This window comes from Caretta caretta, chromosome 1 (assembly GCF_965140235.1).
Source record: "Caretta caretta isolate rCarCar2 chromosome 1, rCarCar1.hap1, whole genome shotgun sequence".
NCBI classification, from domain to species: Eukaryota; Metazoa; Chordata; order Testudines; family Cheloniidae; genus Caretta; species Caretta caretta.
The window spans coordinates 287,768,503-287,791,100 of NC_134206.1; the positions used below are offsets into that span (position 1 = coordinate 287,768,503).

At 36.9% G+C, this 22,598-nt stretch overlaps 1 protein-coding gene across 6 annotated transcripts in view; it reads right to left on the bottom strand.

Annotated features, from left to right (window-relative positions):
• Positions 1-6,701: 6,701 nt before the first annotated feature.
• The window catches only part of CNOT2 (CCR4-NOT transcription complex subunit 2), a 151,681-nt gene continuing 135,784 nt past the window's right edge, over positions 6,702-22,598 (bottom strand). For 4 of the 6 annotated variants that reach the window (XM_075124364.1, XM_075124365.1, XM_075124362.1 and 1 more), the window contains 5 exons: positions 20,665-20,726; positions 20,516-20,565; positions 18,976-19,076; positions 15,335-15,479; positions 10,405-14,547 (listed from right to left, as the gene is read on the bottom strand). In XM_075124364.1, the coding sequence (XP_074980465.1) occupies positions 14,431-14,547; positions 15,335-15,479; positions 18,976-19,076; positions 20,516-20,565; positions 20,665-20,726 (475 nt within the window). In that variant the 3' untranslated portion in view covers positions 10,405-14,430. Of the gene's footprint in view, positions 7,843-10,404; positions 14,548-15,334; positions 15,480-18,975; positions 19,077-20,515; positions 20,566-20,664; positions 20,727-22,598 lie in introns of those variants that run through there. The other 2 variants (XM_048835797.2, XM_048835796.2) reach the window with 1 other exon arrangement.

Consider the following 22,598-nt stretch of genomic DNA (forward strand, 5'->3'; position numbering starts at 1 on the left):
TCCCCCTATTAGTCTTCTCCTTTCAAACAATTAGCAATAGGAGTTTTCTCACATTTGGTATACAATTTTGTATCCTCCCCTACTCTCTTCCAGTATCAATACCCATCCATGTGTTCTGTACTCAGTTGTTATAAGACAAGGGGTCTTTGCATGTAAGGGGGACATTAATTTTCTGAGATTCACCATCCTTTCCATTGTACCAAAACTGCATACATTCCTCAGTTCATCCACCCGCTAAAACCAAAACTAACTTACAGACATTTAATCAATTCTTCATCTTGAAGCCTTTGTTCTTACATATGTCACCATTACATTGGTGGTGCTGGTGAAAGAACACTATTTCTTGTCTGTAAGTACTACAAAACCACGTATAGATAACTCTTTAGCTCACTGAACAAATGTGCCGTCAGAAGGTGGTGAAATGAGGATGGAGTATAATGCTGAACACTTACCAGGCCCTTTACCTTTACAAAGGGCTCTACAAATATTTACCTTCCATACATTTTATTTGGGTCAGAAAAAGTTACATATGCAATCATTAATGCCACGATCATAGGATTTGTGACTGGCTAGAGCTCTGCACCTTCAATGGGGCTCTATGTGGGCAGACCCCAGCACCTCTGCAGTCCCTCTGAAGGGCTGAAGGTGCACCTGCACAGATTGTGATTGCAGGACAATTGCCTAAGTGGTAGCACAGGTAATCTTGTCCAACTGGTCCAAATCAAATCAGTGTTGAAGGTTAACATTTATACAGCACTTTGAAAATCGAGGAGTAATTATTAATAATGTTCCACTAGTCATAAGTAGATTAAAATGTTTAACAAAGGTAAACATTAACTATGAAATGCATATCTAATTTGTGCAGGTTTTTAATCCTTTCAGATGTCTAACTACATTATAATTCTTTATTTTTGGTACTGGAAAGACAGCTAGAAATGCCCAGTAAATGTATTAATTCAAATATGCCTCAAGATGTTTGTGTTTATTAAGAGTATTAAGGAGAAGCCAATAGACATGTTTGCAAAAATTAGAGGAACTGAATATTTCCAACTGATAATCCACTGAAATGGCCATGTATGTTGACAACTGGAAAATCTCACATAACATTAACTACTCACCAGTTTCGGATACATTTTGTCTTGTTAATTTATGGATAGACTGCATACTACAGACAAATCTTCATATGAAAAGTAGAGTGCACTTTTCTAGCATCTGAAGGCTGTTTGAGACAGTCTACACTATGGGCAACTGGCTAGAATGAGCTCTGTTAAGCAACCTGTATTTCTTTGTGTGGTTTCCTGTAATTCTCTATAGTAGCAGCAGCGACGGTTCCTGTAATATTTGTCGAAGTGTGTGTGTTTAGTGTAGCCTTCTTACTTCTGTCGTATTTCTATACAACGGCCGATACAATCTTTTGTATAACGGGCATCTTACTTATGCAGACAGTTATTGATTGGTTCATCTGAGAAACTGAACTTTGACTACAGCGGAGGCAAATCACGCACAGATGGGTATGAAGGTAAATGGCAAAGAAAAGGTCTTGCTCTTCATCCAAAGCAGTGCCACAGGAAAAAACTGATCCTCTATGTATACTCTTTTTTACCCTATATCCGAAAGCAAGAGAGGGGACAATTGCATTAACAAGTGTCTTGGTGTTTAAGTCAAAGCTTGAATATGAAAATAGTAAATATTGTTTAATCTTTTATAGAAGCTTTTATAGACAGTACCTGGACTAGTAATTTATAAAAGTGTTTCTGCAATACTAGATTGACTGAACTCTTGCCATATTTCTTGAAATCTTTAAATACAATTTTTAGGAGCATGTAGATAAGCTTAGTAAAGCAAGGCTATTGAGAATGCAATGCTTTTGATACCATAAGCAGTTTGTTTATTTGTAAACATGAGATGTATAGATTTCATCCCATACCTTCAAAGAAAACAAAGTGACCATCAGGACTCAGGAACAAGAGGAGGCATCCCTTTTCCCTTCTTCTCACAAACATGTCAGCACAAGTGCCCAGCTTTGCATTAGCTTTTGGTCAGCAACAATGCACAGGCATATGAAAGATGAAGCATATAATAGGACAGTTGCTAGTTTGCTTGTACAGTGGACACTACAGACTTTTTAACAGCTGTATACAATAAAAATGGTTGAAATGCACTTTGACATCTTCACAGATAAAGTATTGTATGTTTATGTGAAATGAAATAGGAAACTTGGGCATATAAATATCTAACAAGTTCAAGTTGAAATTTTTATTTATCCAACTTGTAGTACTATATTTCAAAGTCAGTTGACTTCATAACGTTCAAGAATTTTTTTTAGCTAAATCTAACTTTACTTTAAAAATAGCTGAAAAGTAACTCCAATAGTAGACTGTTTTTAAAGGGCAAATTAAATCTGAGTTTATTCAAACCACAATTTAAAAATTAATCTGTAAAATTCAACTTCATTATTATTCAAATGACTAGATGTAAACTCTTTTGATGCCCCCAAAATGCTGAGGGCAAAATTATTTGTTAGAAGGAGGGAAACAAATAGCCAAATCCCCAAAATTCTCACCCTATGTGAAGAGTCTCAAGTGAGAATCCAGGAGAAAAAGGTTACAGTACAGTAGCCTGTACCCAACCCAAACTCCCATTACCATAATTTTGAGATTATCCTCTAAGAAAAATGTGGGGGGAAGCATGGTATCCAAAGAATAAGCTTATTCTGAAATGTTTAACTATTTTAACCTATGCAATTTTAATATATTTAGTTATTTGGAATACAAAACTATGCAGCATATTCAATAGCATCACAATTGTTCATTTTAAATCCCTTCTTGATTAAGGTAGGCTGCCAATGACGTTTACATTCAATTTCAGTCAATGTAAATATACAATTCCTGTGGAAGTCGTTTTAATTAAAATTATTGGGAGATTACTAAAAAGTAAATTTTAAATGTGTCCTGTGTAGTTTATTATTATATTTAAAACAATTTTATTTAGAAATTGACTAACCTGTTTGAATCGTTGAGTCACTACCAACTAGATATCAATGCCAGGATCTAGGTGTCTGCTAAACAGACTTACAGAAATGAAAGAATTGATGATTTCCAGAGTTATTTTCAGCATTGCCTCTGGGCCATTACAAAAAAAATTGTAATTCAAAGTTAGTGGCTCCAGTTACTGAAATGCAGCACATTCTAGAACTTCAGTTAAATACTAATTAAAGTATATGACTCAGCTTATTCGAAGCAAAATCTTCTGAAAATTGAGAGTCAATAGCTTTTTTGAAATAAGATTATCTACTGTAATAAACTATAAAAATTCAAATCAATTGCACTGATCTAAAGATACAACATTGCACATAATGCATGGCAAAATAGCAGCAGGACTATTAAGTTCCTGTGCTGGATAACACTTACCGTGTCAATCAGCAATCTGTCAGTCACTAATACTAAAATACATAGGGCAGACAGCTTTGGCACCCAACGCCAAAATATTGTACATGAATAACCGTACATATGTGAATAGCCTCGCATGTTCAGTGGGACTACATGTGTGTTCAGCGAGACTCAAGTGCATGAAGTTACCCACATTTGTAAATATTTGCAGCATCAGGACCCATCGCTGTAATAAAACTCAGACAGGGAATTGAATGCTAAGATTGCTTGTTTTTAACTCAGTTTTGGAGAAAGCCCAGTGGTTTGAGATAAGGCTGGAATAGTTGTCTAACTGAGTATTCCCTTCACTGCTATTTCTAGACACGTGCGTAATGTCCATTTCATTTTTTTCCCAACAGAGAAGTGACTATCCAAATAAACTGCAATGATTCTTCTTCTGTTTCAATGCATCATTGGAGAGCTTTATAACAAGCCTTAACAAAACCACAACTCTAGAAATGTCTTTGAAACACTTCAAAGATCTAAATATTTCCAAGTGTTTTGAGAAAGCCAGGTTCATATTGCTACTCATAACTTACCTTGCGTATGGTCCACAGAGGACTGACTACATGTAATTACAGAAAAAGACTTAAATGAAAACAGTTGAAGAATAGTAATCTTTTTACTCCAAGAATAATAATGTTATAGTGAATATAAAATCACCTCCAAAGTTTTTTGTACATTAGCTGCCACAGGATATACAGCAAACCAGTGTGTTATAGCATAGGGTATGTCTACACTGAACATCAGCCCCGGGTTAGAACTCAAGTTAGCAGACCCTGGGTTTGTTAACCTAGGGTTTGAGCATCATCTGTAACCTCAGGTTTGGCATTCATAAACCATCGGTCCCAACCTGGGGCTTCAGCATCTACACTGCACTACGCTGGCCCCTCCCAAAATGTGGCCACTCTAACCTTTGTTCATGGTGCAGTGTGGGAAAACTTGACTGTCCACCAAAACTTGACTGCCAGAGAACAAAGAAAGTTGGCCATCGGGATACTTTAGACAGACTCCAAGAACATGAGTCCAGCGGGGCTGCATCTATACTGCAAAGCAATTGTGGCTTGAATCCTGGGTCCTGGTTTGACTCAGGCTTGAATCCTCCACCCCTCCGTTAGGGTCCTGGGAGCCTGAGTTAGCGGGATGTGTGTGTGTCGACAGAGGAGGGATTAGGCTTGAGCCTGAGTTTGAACCCTGGGCTTACACTGGAGCGTAGATATACCCACAGGATAGGTCTACAGCGTAATACAAAAATCCTCAGCACCGAGTCTTAGAGCTTAGGGCAGCTGACTCAGGCTGCGGGGCTAAAAATGTTCAGGCTCAGGCTGGAGCCTGGGCTTTGAGACCCACCCCTCTCGCGGGGTCTCAGAGTGTGGGCTCCCGCCCAAGCACAAACATCAACACTGTAATTTTATAGCCCTGTAGCCTGAATCCCGTGAGCCCGAGTCAGCTGACCCAGGCCAGCCATGGCTGTGCCGCGGGTCTTTTATTGAAATACAGATATAACCATAGTATCCTAACTCAATTCAGTCACCAAAATATGCTGATTTAAAATCTTTTCAGTAAGGGTATTGTGTGTGTGTGTTTGTTTTTTAAAAAGAGTTCTGCTTTTTATTAAGGAGACCTGTAATTGTTCATGGAGTACTTCAAGTTTTATATCTTTTGTTTTGTATTCAAAGCTTCTTCTCCTGCTTTGGCACAACATGATACAAAACTAAAATAACCCAGGAGTTACAAGTCTTTGTACCCCCTTATTTAATCACCAAGAAGCAGGATAAATGAGCCACATCATTTATTCCCTTGGAAAGTATAAGTCATCAGCTCCTGCACCGACACTTGTGCATTGTATTTTATATTAATTTTAAGTACATCAAGCTTCTGAATTAGTGAAACTGAATGCAAAGTCTTTACAAAAGTCACCGTTTGGAAGATGCGGTTACGTTCCCAATTCCAGATTAATGATAGATTTTTAAAAGGTCATCACATACTTTGCAGCATGTAAGATTTTGTTTTGTTAATTTCACTAACTTGCTTGCTCCTTACTCTACCTTTGTTCATTTCACCAAGACTGATACTGTGCAGGAAAAAATATATTAGACCACAAATAATCACATCTAAATGAAAGTTAATGTATTCTTAAGGTACTTTTTAAAACCTAAATCTTGAAGTCTAAGCAGGCCTTTTAAAATTAGAAATATTTACCATGAGTATTAAACTGTTGTACTGAAAAAATCACATCATCCCTCCGTTTATAGTTTTTGTTTCTTAATAGTTAAATGTTTGATTCTTTTCTGAGCTAGGGAAAAATCATAGGCAACTTTTTTCATCATTGTTTGTAACCATTTAAATTATGACCATCACTTTCCTTTCAGATTGAGAAAGTTGTTTGCTTTAAATAATAAAAAGATGATATATAAGTAGTTTTATATTTTTATGTCTCTCTTATCCCAAAATACATATAAAAATGTAGAATTTAAAGTTGCTATACACCTGATACAGAAACACAGCAATGTCATTATTGGTCAATTTCCAAACATTATATGATAAATGCCAACAAATTGTTTTGTACTACATAGAAAAATAGGTTAAAAACTAAAATAAAAAAAAATCAAGATTCACTGACATTGTTTTGCTGTCTTTTCTTGCTTTGGTAACCGCAGGTTTTTTAAAACATAGTTTGCATCATCAGATGGAATATAGTTCACAAGTCGTTGAATGTAAAATAACTGTCACATTAAAATAAGGGACACACACTACCCAGGTTGTTGTTTTTTTCCTTTAGTCTAGAGAACAGTTACAGTACTTTCCAGAAATGGTGTATTCAGGTTTTGTTTATTGAGGTCTGAGCCTCAGGAAGTCATATGCATCAAATGAAACATACTTCTCTGTTTGAAGTGGTAAAATATCAGCTTGGAAGTAAAGCTGTGACGAGTTAGGATATTTTAATTCTAAACCAACAAACCCATCACAAAAAGAAAAGTATTTTAATATGAACCTTTCTATCATTTCAAATGTTACCCAACCCCATTTGTAAAAAATAATTTTCTATTTTGTATTAGTTTGTTTAATGTGAAAACAAGATTAACCATAATTTTTGGCCTACTGAGGAAAGGTATATAATCTCTTAAATTATTTGTCAGCAGCTAAAAGACTCTTCAATGTAAGTGTCTTAACCACTGTACAGCTTGATATTTTTAATACTTCAACAGTTATTTTCATTTTTCATTGTTGAAGAAATGATTTCACAATTTCAAATCAAAGTCAACACTGCAGTGAGGAGAGCTTTTCTACTTTATTACAAAGAGAAGAAGCCTTTATGTGGTCAGAAAATACAAGATTGATTTTTTTTTCTCTTCCTATGAAACGCTGCTGTTCAAACAGCCAGAGTGAATTGTCTCAGTTCACTTCTTTAAGTCCCATCACATTCACTTGGGTATGGATGTCCTTGGCTGCTGAAAATCTGGCCCTTTAGTGCACAGGGCGACAAAGCAGTCCCCTGACCAGCAGTTCCAGAATGTCCCGTTTTCATATATTGCATCCATGCACACCTCCTAAAAATGAGGTACAGCAGGGCAAACATTTTCCAAAATAGATGTCATATATATAATATATACACATTCGTACATACATACCTTTATTCATGTGATGTCCAAAAATTTAAAAAAAATGTACACATTTATTACAAAATTGTAACAAAGACTGGACAGTGTTTTGCTCATTCTGGAAAGATGAAGCTCAGTAATACACAACCCTGGAAACTAACCAGAGGTTGTGGCAATATCTTTCTTCTAAACAGTCAGATATTCTTGCATTAAGCTTGGCGAAAACTGCCTTTCAAAACATAAGGGGAAGTAAAATGAAGGAAGCAGACCTTGCTCATCTTTCCAAATGAAATACGAGAAGGATCTTCACATAAAAATGCACAAACATTTTTTATTACCAATAGTGCTACAATGAACAATGCAAATTGTCTAATTTTGTCTTTTTGCTTTTTTTTTTTTTTTTTTTTTTTTACACATTTTGGAAACTAAGTGGTAAACTTTTGACAGTGTATTCGCTTGTCTTTAGACCCAAGCTTGTCTGCTGGCAAAAAATAAAATAAAACAAGAACAAATTCAGACCCTGCTCAAACTAAAGAAAAACAAATTACAAATTTAGTTGTTGGGCAGCACATAATTAGTAAGGCAGGACCTCAAATGGTGACCCTTTGCATGAGCCAATTGCCAGATCCTCAAGGAATTAAAACCAGGATGCCTGAGCCACATCAGTTCTGCAGTTATTTTGAGTATTGTGCTGAGACAGCCATACCCCAAGAAAAGGGAAGTCTTTAGAAGGCTTGCTGAGCAGGGTTGTAGTTGAAGGTTGATGGCAGATGAGGCCTTTCTTCTAATTTGTCATATTCCAGATGGAACTCCTACAATTAAAACAAAAAGGATTATTTAATTGTTGATATTTCCCTTACATATGTAAATGTCTGTCTCCATGACAAGCAACTTCTTCTCTTTAAGTAAAATGATGCTTTTAGAAATAGCTGGATTTAACTCCTATTTTATAAATGAGGCCAAAAAACCCAAAGATTCTTTTGTGATCATAGTTCATTATTTTAAAAAAATCAATATAATACAGTGCAGTGTCTGCAATTGCACCATCTTAGCGTTTTTTTAAATGCTAAGTTAGCTTCAGAAACCTAGTTGTGAGCACTTAAACTATTAAACATACAGACAAGATACAAATGTGCAGGTACGTCATTAACTAAACTTTTACTAAACCTATTTTTCAGCAATTCAAAAGATCTTTTCAAAGATTTACTTTAGATGCCACAACACTGAGTTTCGAGGTATTTTGTGGCATATCACCATGCCAACTGTTAGTGGAAGACAAATTAGTCAGAAATACCATGAGGCCAGGTTTCTTCTTCATGATATGAAATGCAAGAAGAACAAACAACTATGTAAGGAGATTTAAATCTACTTAAGAATCACGGATGTAACAAAGCATTCCACTACCTTTTATACCTAGGTGAAGTATTAAAGTTCTGGTGTATCCATCTTTCCTTTCGGTTTGCTGAGGCATAGATATAAGCCCTTTATTACGACTCTACACTTCAATAGGGGCTTTCATCTAAAGACCTCAAAGCACTTTATAAACCATTATATTGAATATTAATATGCTCAGCCAGTGTATGAGGCTCTTACAGCTACTAATTCATAAATGCACAGTTTCTCTCTCATTTATACAATCCCTTGCACTATGTGGGCATTTGATTTGCTTAGTAATTATAAAAATATTCCAGCCACTCAAGTATGTGAATATATTCTGAATAGCTAGCAACCATTATGAATCAGATTGCTAGGATACCTACCATTTAAATACCGCTTGACAACTCTGCTATGAATATGCAGTGCTCTGCTTTTATTACAATTCCACTGCATGATCTTGAATTGTGATCAGCAATTTGTGTACTCACATCGGCATCTTCAGCATACAACTTGGATATACGCAAAAATATTCATAAAACTGGGCCTTAAAAAAAATCATTTTTTTAACTTTTTAGTAGTTTGACAGCTCCCGAAGCCCCTTTCATTGAATTTTCATTCAAAAAGTGAATGTTTAATTGAAAATTTAGTACAGTACTTTAAGGATACTTTCTGTTAACTCAGTAATAATCATCCCAGGCTAAATAACATTTGCCTTCAGCTTTAATTTATTGAGCTTACTATCTCAAACAACAAACCTCCTATAGATTCTAAACTTATCTGGGTAGGGACTATGTCAACTCTTACTGAGGAACACACTCAAAGCATTGAAAAAATTAATAATAAAGCCTCACAACACCCTTGGCGGTAGTTAAATATAGTATTATTTCTATTACAGATGGGTAAGATGAATTAGAGAACAAATCAATGCACGAGTTGGGATTAGAGTTCAGGAGTTCTGAGTCCCAGGCCTCTGATCTTTAAGGGGAAACAACGTTTTTATGGCACAGAGAAAAAAATTCACCATGGTAACGAGGGAATTTAGAGAATCATACTGAGAATTAATTGAATCTACATCCCCCAAATAAAGATCTCCACAAACCTTGAGAATCCCAGCAGCATCTACAAGGCCAGGGCCATGTGCATGAAAGCTGTCTCCCCCTCCTGCGGCTCTGGCCCCAACATTCATCCCATCCTCCACCCCAGCTTCCTGGCTGAGACAGCTCCTGGGGACCCTGAGGTGGAAATTAGTTAATATAGCGTGCCACTGTATTAATGTTGGGGGGTAAATTTCACCCCATGCACATCCATGGATAGAGTGGGGTAATGCACAGGCACATAAGCTCTCTTTTTGGGGGGGGGTCGGAAAGGGGGGGGCAAGGGATACCAGTGTGTGGAAAAAGCTTCCACACATGGTTCTTGGGGGTATAAATTAAGGTAAAAGTCTTTAACTCTGTAATTCTCCTGTCTTTCACTTTGAAATAAGAAAAATGCCCCTCAAATTACCTTCTCTCCAACCTTCCAGTTCATGATTCTCAGAGTATGTTCTGCAGATGACCAGTATAGGCTCTGCAGATCATTACCAGTCTATGGATCACAGTTGGGGAATTGCTACTTTAACAAAACTTATTAAGCAAGAAAACAGGTAAATGCTAAGATCAGTTACTTCAAACCCTCACATATTCTGGAGTGCATTCAAGACTACATGTAGAGAACAGCCACTTGAATTAATGTGTGGAGTCTAAAGGAAGGAATCTTACTGGCTCATGAGGGTTCCTTTAGAACCATATGGATTGAGATTTGTAACTGACAGTTTTTTTAGTAAATATTAACACCTACAGGATGCAAGTTTTGTAAGCATTAAAACAGTGTTTGTCAGTCATTTTATTGCTGCTTCAGGTATGCTGAAGTATTAAAAGATCCCACATTCAGAGTGTGTAATTACACTTAAAAGTTATTATATTTAACAATATAGGGGAAAATAATTCACTGACCAAATATTTTTGAAAACCAAAAAGTAGTGTATTTATTGCACATAGAAAAATACTTTCATACATGTTATTTTACGTTTCACTTTAGTTAGTAGTGGGCATCATAGATTTGGATCTGAACAATAGCATTGATCATTTTTGTATTTATTAGATACAAAGAAATGGAAAAAACTCCAGCTCTCTTAAGCAAACACTGATTAAATTAATTGCTTTTATTTTTCATATGGAAACAATGATTTTTTTAAATACCTTGAATTAACCAAGAATAGGGATTCCATACTTTGGGGGGAAAATCCCACAAAGCATATCCAATGCTAAAGAAATTTTCTGTGCAGTGAATCTTATTTTTCATATGTCATTCTGATTACAGTCGCGAAGAGTGAGTTATGTCACAGCAATCAATGTATTTATACAAAATATTTAGTAGGTGTGAACACCAAATATGGAAGAGAATTGTTTAAAGAGAATTAATGGAATAAGAGAGCAAAGGCAAATGTAGGCTAAACAGGCTAAATGTAGGGAAAATGATGAAGTCTACTGGACTGTGAATCAGTCTTCTATGGGAAACAGTGGAAGCCCCATTACTAGACATAGTTTTCAATTAGACTGGAAACAATACTTGCATTAGCTACAAAATGGACACAAAAGACCCAAATAGAAATTAGGAACGAGAACCTACTACTCTATAGCATGTCTTTGTCATTAAATGTTGTTCTATTAATAATTTAAAAAATATTTAAATATTGACCGTAAATATTTGAAAGGATATTTAGTATAGGCAGCATCCCTTTTCTAAGAAAAAGAATGTGTTTTCTGATGTCTACATTTCTCTACCATAAAGAATTCAAGCTTCTAGGAAGGAAAAATAAAGCCAGGGTTTTAATTTTGTTTCTTAACAGGGATCAACTTTCCTCATTTTTGAAGAGAGAAATTATAAAATTTTAGTTAAGAGAATTTTCTTTTAGTAATGTGTAATCATTGGTGGCATTGCTTGGCCTCATTGTTTCCACTTTCCTTTCTCTTGTTATTGGGCCTTTCAGCATCACCTCAGCAGCTTCAACAGAGGAAGCTATCCAGTTGAGTATTCTCTTGTTTTACCTGCTCAGTATAAAATCAAAATTTCTCTAACCATGTTGTACTTTCTACATGGAATAGGATGAAAAGCGATAAGCATATCATAGTTGTGATCAACATTTCCTTAATATTTCTGTTTACGGTGAATAGGAAATAAAATTCTTCAATATTCAAGTTCTTGGGCTATTTATCTAAATGTCTATGGATAATTCATTTAATTTGAATTTCAAAACAATCTAGGAAGCTGTCTCAATGCTTATTCAATTTTCACTCATTTCCTTTTTCAGTCTGTTACCAAAGGTGAATGTAAAGTAAAACTCATTCTTTATTAAATTAATGTTATTTGCTATTTCACTGAGTAGGATTATGTATAATCTATTTTATTAGATTGTTAAAACCAGCCTAGGATGTTGTCACAGAGTTTTATTAAATTGCAAGTATAGTCTATATTTTTTAAAAAAACAGTCTGGTACTTTTGGTAATATTATCCAAAGAATGCACATATACATTACAACAAGAGGAAAGATTTATAAAGTATCTAGAAAAATAATTTATTTAAAATACAGATGTAAATGATGGTAATTTATTGCAGATAATTCTAACCTGACTGCAGTAAAGCAACATCCATGGACCAATTAAGTAGCAGTTATTAATATGCTCTTCTGGCAAACTGATATTCTCAATATTCGGTAATAATGTATCTGTTACAGTAAAACAAAGTACAAGGAAAATATCTTTTAAAAATGTCTCCATGTGGTTGTAATTGATCAGGATACGTTCTCCACGGTATTTGATATTTGTACTTCCCTGGAATTTAAATTTTTCTAATGGGATTTAGAAGTGTAGTCACTTAGACAACTAACCCTTCATATTACAAACAGCATTTAAATTTAATCATGTCCTTATTATCCTAAAACTCTTGGGAAATTTTGACTCAAAAGGTTAATATTAGAGATAGCATTTTTACTACACAGACTTAAGGCCATATCCTTGCTCTCCATCTGTGCCTGAAATTCCCACTGGTCTCAGATGAGTTTTACACATAGTAACAGCTAGCCTAGTAGTTATTTTTCCATTGCTCAAAAAAGCAATTTTTCCCCATAGTCCTCCATAACTCCCCTTCAACCAATATTCAGCTTTCCTGGTATATTTTGCTCCAAACTAACAAGAAATCAATAAGTTGTTAAGATGCTACCGCTTGCATGTTCCTTGGATCCTGAATTCTAAAAAAGGTATAAAAGCTCTCCCTCTTTCCCTAACTAGATGTCAGGTCCTCTGTAATATTGGACAATTATTGTCAATTTGTGAAGTTGAAGGAGGCAGGAAAAGCTGTATGGATCTGCAGAGACAATATATTTGGGAGAGCAACAGCTATTGGTAAAAGTAATCTTTCTTCATTGACACTGCTGTAGATTACCTATCCCTGAAAGAAGGACGAGGAGTACACTAGTCAAAAAGACTGAAGTTCTGCTCTCCTAAATACAGCATCCAATTTACATTCTCAAAGAGAATACTGCTTTCTAAAAGTAGGAATAATCAAGCTACAAGTAGCAACTTCACAATTTCTACTACAGGCATATAGTGAATAGCAGCTATGCAGGCTGCTACCTCTGTGGCAGAGTGGACACTTATTCTTTCTGGTACAGCAATTCAAGTAAGCTCATAGGATGTTTGAATACATAACATGATCCATTCATACAGACTCGGAACTGAAAGGGTTTGGCTTCACTCTTCGTCAAAAGTGAGAAACAACCTTGTAGATTTCCAATAGGGCCTTTTCTCCCCATTAAGATAATACCTCTCAGAATGTCTCAGGCATGTAAGATAGTCTTAGATATGCTGTCAGTAATGCTAAGAAAAAAAACTGATAAAGAAATCAACCAATTCAGTTAAAAATCCAAGTTCATCTAGGCCAATTTTGTTTAAGGCCCTACAATTATCTTCCCCTTATGAAAAATTTTATAAGGCAGCTTTGCCATTAAGACCTGAAGTGTGTAAATGCTCGTGTGTTAGCCAATCAAAAAAACAACAAAACAAAACCTAACTACAGATGCAAAAAGTAACATATCAAGAAATTAAAAAAAGATTCCATAAACTTTGTGAGAACTAGATGTTCTCACATTCACCAGACTAGTAAGAAGCCATTTTATTGAGAGATTTGAAAATAATGAATACTCCTGCACATTAATATGGTAGTATATATAATAGGTCATCTCTGACTATCTGTAGATGAAGACAAACCTGAGTCCACTGTGTTAACAGAAAATGCAAGGTAACTGCTACACGGGGGGAAATGGAACTACTCCCTTTAGACTCTGGTTAAACATGAAAATACTTTCACCTACAGGCATATAACTGCTTAGAAGAATATTTGCATGATTCCAAACAGCAGAGATGTGATTTACACAGAAAAGTGCAATGACTCACCAAACAATCAATCCTGCAATTAGGCTTTCAGGTTAAGGGAATCTCAAGTTGGATGAAATATTTGCCCTCTTTCTTGACATAAAGGATCTGAGAATAGGTTATAGGGAAGAGTAACGGGTAGATTCTTGAAAAGGGCTAATATCCAAGAACCATGTCTGCTGAGCTAAAGATATCAAGATCACTCTGGCCCTGACCTATCAACTTTGAAATAACAGAGGAAATGGGAGAAAGGCATATATATTCCCCTTTCCTCGATGCATAAGAAATGTGGAACTTCAAACAAACATCTATTCTGCAGCAGATCAGACATTTAAATTCCAACGCTGCAAACCCATGCCATATTCAGATGGCCCTATAATGACAAAATAAAACTTCAGTGAATTCTCAAGGGACCACTTGATCCAATAAATTGTACTGTATGTAGTGTAAGGATCTTGGGTGGTTTTTTTGTGTGTGTATTAAACTCATGCCAGAGGTAGCGCTGAAGACATCACCTTGTTCTGAATGCATCATTCCATAAAAGCACTTAGCATCTCATAACAACAATGGAAGTCTGTTCTTCCCTTGGTGTTCAAGGAAACATATTGCCATAGTATTGCACATGAGAATCTTCGCTGCTTCCTCTGGAATTGGACAGTTGATAGTCAAATTCTAGTGAGGAAAAAAACTCCTATAAAAAGATCTTAAAATTACGCTAAGGAAACTACTAACACACTGATAACTAAATTTTTGAAGAAAAATAAAATTCTGTAAAATCTTGACATTGATCCTGTACACAGTGAGGCTGGATTTTGAGACTGCACTGTCTGCCAAAGAGGAACAAAGCAAGATGAATAGAAGTAGGGATATTGTTTGTGTTGACCACCACCCTATGGCCAAGAACGCTAGTCCTGAGGAGCTTTGGCTTATGCCCCAAAATACTTCCTAATATGAAAGGATTCTGTGATTCAAGTGATAAAGCATGAATCTTCTACAATGCACATCTGTGGAGGGAATACCATGAAGGAGAAATGGTTTAATTTGAAAATAAAAAGTTTGTGCTCTGTTTTTAATGTTCTAAAACAAAGTACAGTATTTGCATGCCCAACTTCTAAATGGCAAGAAGTAATTACTCCATAGTTCAGTAATCAGAACAAAGCAATTGGATTTTAACTAGAACTATTGGAAAATGATATTCTGCATTTTTCTATCTCTTCAAGAGAGTGAGAGGACAGTTCCTCCCCCCCCAGTAATGAACCAGTATTTTTAGGAAATCCTTATTCCCTCCTACATCTGAACTAAAGTCACAAAGCCAGCGTGTGGGGTACAGAATGAATATTTTATACATACATACATACACACACACACCCACTCCATAAAAAAAGGGGATTTTTAAAAAAGATTTTTAAAAATACATGGTTGATAAATTTAAAAATCTGCACAGTGGAAGAAAAAATACCTTAGCTACTTTCCTCCAGTTAAGACAGTCAAAGAAGTAATATGTTCCCCTCTCATATGTATTGGTTTTCATTGTTGGCTCCATGCCTGGTGCCCTGGTGATCCATACTCGTTCTTCTTTGTGGTATCTCCAATCGCGGTTAAATCTTTCATTTTCAGTCGGGAGGAAAAAGAATTTTTGATGTTAGTTGCTTTGATTTCAGAATACAAAAAACACACTCTTTCAAGCAGACATTGGTTTACACTATTAAAAAAACCACAACTCTTAAGACATAAAATCAAGCCAATAAAACACCTACTTATCTGCTCCATATAACCATTTATTAAATACAGTCCCAACGGTAGGACCAAAATCTTGGCCATCCTCTGTAAGAAGCTGGCCTATCCCAGCAACAAACCATTTTCAGAATGTTTATTGTCCTCCATTTTGTTGTTTTGTTTTCAGATGGTTACGTAAGAATGGCCATACTGGGTCAGACCAATGGGTCTATCTAGCCCAGTATCCTGTCTTCCGACAGTGGTCAATGCCAGATGCTTCAGAGGGAGTGAACAGAACAGGGCAATTATAGAGTGATCCATTCCCTGTCATTCAGTCCCAGCATCTGGCAGTCAGAGATTACGGACACCCAGAGCACGGGGTTGTACATCTGACCATCTTAGCTGTTGGTCATTGATGGACCTATCCTCCATGAACTTATCTAATTGTTTTTTGAACCCAGTTCTACTTTTGGCCTTCACAACATCCCCTGGCAACGAGTTCCACAGGCTGACTATGCACCGTGTGAAGAAGTACTTTCTTTTATTTGCTTTAAACCTGCTGCCCATTAATTTCATTGGGTGACCCCTGGTTCTTATATTATGTGAAGGGGTAAATAACACTTCCCTATTCACTTTCTCCACACCATTAATTTTAACAACTGTTGGAATTTATGTAGCATTTTTTGTCTCCAGGGTGCTTTAAAAGCAACACAAAACCCTTATGAGGCAGGTGCATTTTATTACAAATGGAGAGACTATAGAAAGAAACCAGTACTAGAGTAAGTATTAGAATTCAGAAGCTTACAGCCCTGTGCACAGACCATGCCTCTATTTTTAGGGGTTAAAAAAAGCTTTCCTAGCTTTTAGAAGTAAACTAGAGAGCAGAATTTTAGATTTACTAAAGAAAGAAACAGGAGTACTTGTGGCACCTTTGAGACTAACAAATTTATTTGAGCATAAGCTTTCATGGGCTAAAACCCACTTCATCGGATGCATGCAGTGGAAAATACAGTAGACAGACAGACAGGAAACAATGGGTGTTATCAAACACATTATAACGAGAGTCATCAGTTAAGGTGAGCTATTACCAGCAGGAGAGGGAAAAAAGCCTTTTGTAGTGATAATCAAGGTGGGCCATTTCCAGCAGTTGACAAGAACGTGCGAGGAACAGTAGGGGGGAAAAATAAACATGGAGAAATAGTTTTACTTTGTGTAATGACACATCCACGCCCAGTCTTTATTCAAGCCTAATTTAATGGTGTCCAGTTTGAAAATTAATTCCAATTCAGCAGTCTCTCGTTGGAGTCTGTTTTTGAAGTTTTTTTGTTGTAATATTGCTACTTTTAGGTCTGTAATTGAGTGACCAGGGAGAGCAAATTGTTCTCCGACTGGTTTTTGAATGTTATAATTCTTGGCGTCTGATTTGTGTCCACTTATTCTTTTACCTGACCAGGGGTATTCTATCTGCTACCCAAGATCCATAAACCTGGAAATCCTGGACACCCCATCATCTCAGGCATTGGCATCCTGACAGCAGGATTGTCTGGCTATGCAGACTCCCTCCTCAGGCCCGATGCTACCCGTACTCCTAGCTATCTTTGAGACACCACTGACTTCCTGAGGAAACAGCAATCCATCGGTTGATCTTCCTGAAAACACCTTCCTGGCCACTATGGATGTAGAAGCCCTCTACACCAACATTCCACACAAAGATGGACTACAAGCCGTCAGGAACAGTATCCCTGAAAATGTCATGGCAAACCTGATGGCTGAACTTTGTCCTCACCCATAACTATTTCACATTTGGGGACAATGTATACCTTCAAATCAGTGGCACTGCTATGGGTACCCGCATGGCCCCACAGTATGCCAACATTTTTATGGCTGACTTAGAACAACGCTTCCTCAGCTCTCATGCCCTAATGCCCCTACTCTACTTGCGCTACATTGATGACATCATCATCTGGACCCATGGAAAAGAAGCCTTTGATGAATTCCACCATTTCAACAATTTCCATCCCACCATCAACCTCAGCCTGGACCAGTCCACACAAGAGATCCACTTCCTGGACACTACAGTGCTAATAGCCGATGGTCACATCACCACCACCCTATATCGGAAACCTACGGACCGCTATACTTATCTACATGCCTCCAGCTTTCATCCAGACCACACCACACGATCCATTGTCTACAGCCAAGCTTTTTGATACAACCACATTTGCTCCAACCCCTCAGACACAGACAAACACCCTACAAGATCTCTATCAAGCGTTCTTACAACGACAATACCCACCTGCTGAAGTGAAGAAACAGATTCACAGAGCCAGAAGAGTACCCAGAAGTCATATACTATAGGACAGGCCCAACAAAGAAAGTAACAGAACACCACTAGCCGTCACCTTCAGCCCCCAACTAAAACCTCTCCAGCGCATCATCAAGGATCTACAACTTATCCTGAAGGAAGACCCATCACTCTCACAGATCTTGGGAGACAGGCCAGTCCTTGCTTACAGACAGCACCCCAACCTGAAGCAAATACTCACCAGCAACCACACGCCACACAACTAAAACACTAACCCAGGAACCTATCCTTGCAACAAAGCCCGTGTCCACATATCTATTCAGGGGACACCATCATAGGACCTAATCACATCAGCCACAATATCAGAGGCTCGTTCACCTGCACATCTACCAATGTGATGTATGCCATCATGTGCCAGCAATGCCCCCTGCCATGTACATTGGCCAAACCGGACAGTCTCTACGTAAAAGAATAAACGGACACAAAATCAGACGTTAAGGATTATAACACTCAAAAACCAGGTGGAGAACACTTCAATCTCCCTGGTCACTCGATTACAGTCCTAAAAGTCGCAATATTACAACAAAAAAACTTCAAAAACAGACTCCAACGAGAGACTGCTGACTTGGAATTAATGTGCCAACTGGACACCATTAAATTAGGCTTGAATAAAGACTGGGAGTAGATGTGTCATTACACAAAGTAAAACTATTTCCCCGTGTTTATCTCCCCAACCCCTGTTCCTCACACGTTCTTGTCAACTGCTGGAAATGGCCCATCTTGATTATCCCTATAAAAGTTTTTTTTTCCTCTCCTGCTGGTAATAGTTCACCTTAAGTGATCATTCTCGTCATAGTGTGTATGATAACACCCATGGTTTCATGTTCTCTGTGTATATATATCTTCCTACCGTATTTTCTACTGCATGCATCCGATGAAGTGTGTTTTAGCCCACGAAAGCTTATGCGGATACAGACTAACACGGCTGCTACTCTGAAACCTTAGATTTACTTCGTGATTACTAAAGTAAACTGTCATTCTATTATATTACCAAATTGGCCAAAATATTTTGAACATACAGCTCTACTGCTGCTAATAGCTGTAATACATCTCCTCCATTCATGTAATAGAGATAAAACAGTAGATCTTCTCCATATCTGCCAAGCTTTATTGCAGCCAGCTGCAAAAGATAAAAAAATTAAGATTAAAAACCAAAAAAGGTAAATAAAATAAATGACAGCTAATACCATTTAAACGTGACAAGAAAATATAATCCTAGAATATCAGGGTTGGAAGGGACCTCAGGCGGTCATCTAGTCCAACCCCCAGCTCAAAGCCGGACCAATCCCCAACTAAATCAAAAATATAATCAAACTGTTTCCCTTATATTAAGTATGTTGCAAAAGTTATACTAGGTATATAGCAGTGTAATATACTAATCAAAAGCTCAATTTTTCTCCAATTTAAATTAAGCTTTCCTATTTTCCTATTATATAAACAGCAGGACAGTTAATGTAACTAACAAACCTGAAAGGGGGGGATCATTTTTCTTTGTGTATTTTCTGAACATCTCACTTTACTTTTAAATTTATTAGTTCATTTACTAATTTCATTATATAGCTACATTAGTACAGCAAACCCTTACATCTTAATTTCTAAACATTATTGAATTATCTCATCAACACAATTGTTTAGGATTTCTTTTTAAATATATCAAGCTTAAAATTCCTATTTTTATTAGCTAGGGAAGAAAGGAGTAAGAGCTATCAATGTTTAAGCTTCAGGTTATAAGCTGATCAGATGGAATCAAGAAATCTCTCTGTACTGTATAATTTTGATATACTATGGCAGGGGTAGGCAACCTATGGCACGTGTGCCAAAGGCGGCACACGCGCTGATTTTCACTGGCACTCACACTGCCCGGGTCCTGGCCACCAGTCCAGGGGGCTCTGCATTTTAATTTAATTTTAAATGAAGCTTCTTAAACATTTTAAAAACCTTATTTACTTTACATACAACAATAGTTTAGTTATATATTGTAGACTTATAGAAAGAGACCTTCTAAAAATGTTAAAATGTATTATTGGCACGCAAAACCTTAAATTAGAGTGAATAAATGAAGACTCGGCACACCACTTCTGAAAGGTTACCAACCCCTGTACTATGGTATGTAAATTATGAGGGTTTGATGCTTTGGTCTGAAGGATCTGACACTTTCAGATATAGGATATTGGTCTAGACTGATTACTGCTTTCATTACATTGACTGTGGTTCTAATGATTTCTGTTGGTCCTTTCCTAAACCCATTCTCACATTCCCCAAAATCTAATGCAAACCATTTTTAGCATCCAAGAAATTAAAGGAAAATAAAACTGGTAATGGATGCAGGGTTTTATTTTTTTGTTTTGTCTTGTAACATTGGAAAGAGTATGTAACATTCCTAGAACATTCCATGCACCTCTGTTCTTACAGAATTTAAGACTTTCTAAAAACACTGGATTTGATGAGAGATATCCATCTGCAAAAAATTACTTGTCAGGTTATCTTGAAAAGAATACTATAAACCAAGCAGCCTCTTATCTACATATTTTATTATACGGGACAAGAAAGCACACTCACCTTATCCCTAATGTGAATGTTCGTTAAGTATTCAGATGGAACATGGAAGTCTAGATAAAGGAATCAGAATTGACCTAATTGTTAAACCATGTAATTGATTCTCATTTATAAATATCAACACAGCATTAAACACAACTTATTTTCCCTACCTATGTCTTGAGGTCGACAAGGCGAAGATGCCCAAGGTGATGCAAATTTGGGGTAGAGATTTCTGAACAAGAAAAAACATAACTCAAATTAAAAAGCAATGAATTTGAAGGAGACATCCAAGCCCCACATCCCTTCCCTCCTCCAAAACCATCATATTTAGTTACTTCATTAACTTTTAGGGTGAAATTCTGGCACCACTGACTTCAATGGCAACCCTCCCACTCACTGAATTCAAAAGGGCACAATTCTCAATTGTGCTTGTAACTTAAGTGCCTTTGGCTCCAACCCCTTTGAGAAGCCCAAATGTACTTGGCAAAATGGAGGTATTCTGTAACACCTCTCAGGAGCCTCAGGAGCTAATAAATCTGAGCCCATAATTAAAAGAGGAAAAAGACTTATAGCTGGCAGGCCTAGTTTCTCCCACCGATAATGACTGTACCCGTTCTTTAAATTCTACTCTATGCTGACAAAGAACCGATTTCACCATTTCAGTGGAACATGAAAAAAGTCTGAAAAATATAAATTTTCTGATTTCATTTAATTCAGGGGTTCTCAAACTGGGGGTCATCACCCCTCAGGGGGTCATGAGCTGTCAGCCTCCACTCCCAAACCCCACTTTGCCTCCAGCATTTATAATAGTGTTCAATATAAAAAAAAAGTGTTTTTAATTTATAAGGAGGGTCGCATTCAGAGGCTTGCTGTGCGAAAGGGGTCACCCAATACAAAAGCTTGAGAACCACTGATTTAATTCTTGATAATACATCAAGAAGAAAAAAAAATGGAGCGCTGAGATCACTAATTAAACACTGTAGAACTTCGCTAATTTGAACCAATGACTTAGTGATCCACTGAGAACCACTGAAGTTTGGTAATTAGCAGGTAGAGGGACAAAAAAGGACAGTGAATCACAATATGTACTTTTTTGGCAGCTGCACTTCTGTTTTAATTGTTTGTGATAATATAGTATTGTGACATATTTTGCAAATGATACTTCAGCTTACTAACCTATGCACCTTCTAACAGAAAGGCATAAGAGTGCTTTAAAATCTTGGAAGCCTGGGAAATTACCAGAAGACCAATTCCCAACCAAGTTTAAAGAAAAATGTTTCCAGACCAAGGGGTGCCAATCCTACACCATAGGCCACCTTTAACCCAAGGCTGACAACGGCTTATATCCTCATATGTCCTGACTGCAGGCATCACAGGGGCAGCATCTGTGGAAAACGACCTAGTCCTTTCTTCTGATGGGAGACATCTTTCCAACTGTGTAGTACTTCCCAAGAGTTGGAATATAAAGGCTCACTCACCCATCTAAACACTGCCTTAAAGACCACAAAACGCTATTTATTTAATCAGCATAATGTGAATATCTCTGCAAAAATATCAATGGGCAAAGACCCTTCTTCCTAATATTATCTGCCTATTGTAGGTAAAGTTTTTAAAGAGATGTTCCCCTGTACGCTATATGTGAAGCCTGATTTATTTACTATATTCCATAAGGAAGGTGGATGACTTTTATTGTGACATCTGCTAAGTTTTGGAAGAGTTTAAAAAGATTTTACTGTAGCCTTAAAAATTTGGTATAGTATAGAACTTGCTAAAAACATAAGTAGCGGATAACTGTCTGAAGCAGTATCTTTGGCTCATGGAACATAGCATTTGCTCTATATTTTGAATTTCTAGCTTTTGGAATAAGGCAAGATCCAGGGATAAAAAGAATTCATATAGACATAGAAAAGCATAAAGCACTGTATTAAGCAGATAACTCTCTTATTAATGGATACAGTAGAACCTCAGAGTTACAAACTGAGTGGTCAACCACACACCTCATTTGGAACCAGAAGTATGCAATCAGGCAGCAGAGACCGCCCCCCCCCCGCCCCCCAAAAAGAGACAAATACTGCACAGTACTGTATTAAACTCCTAAAAAAAT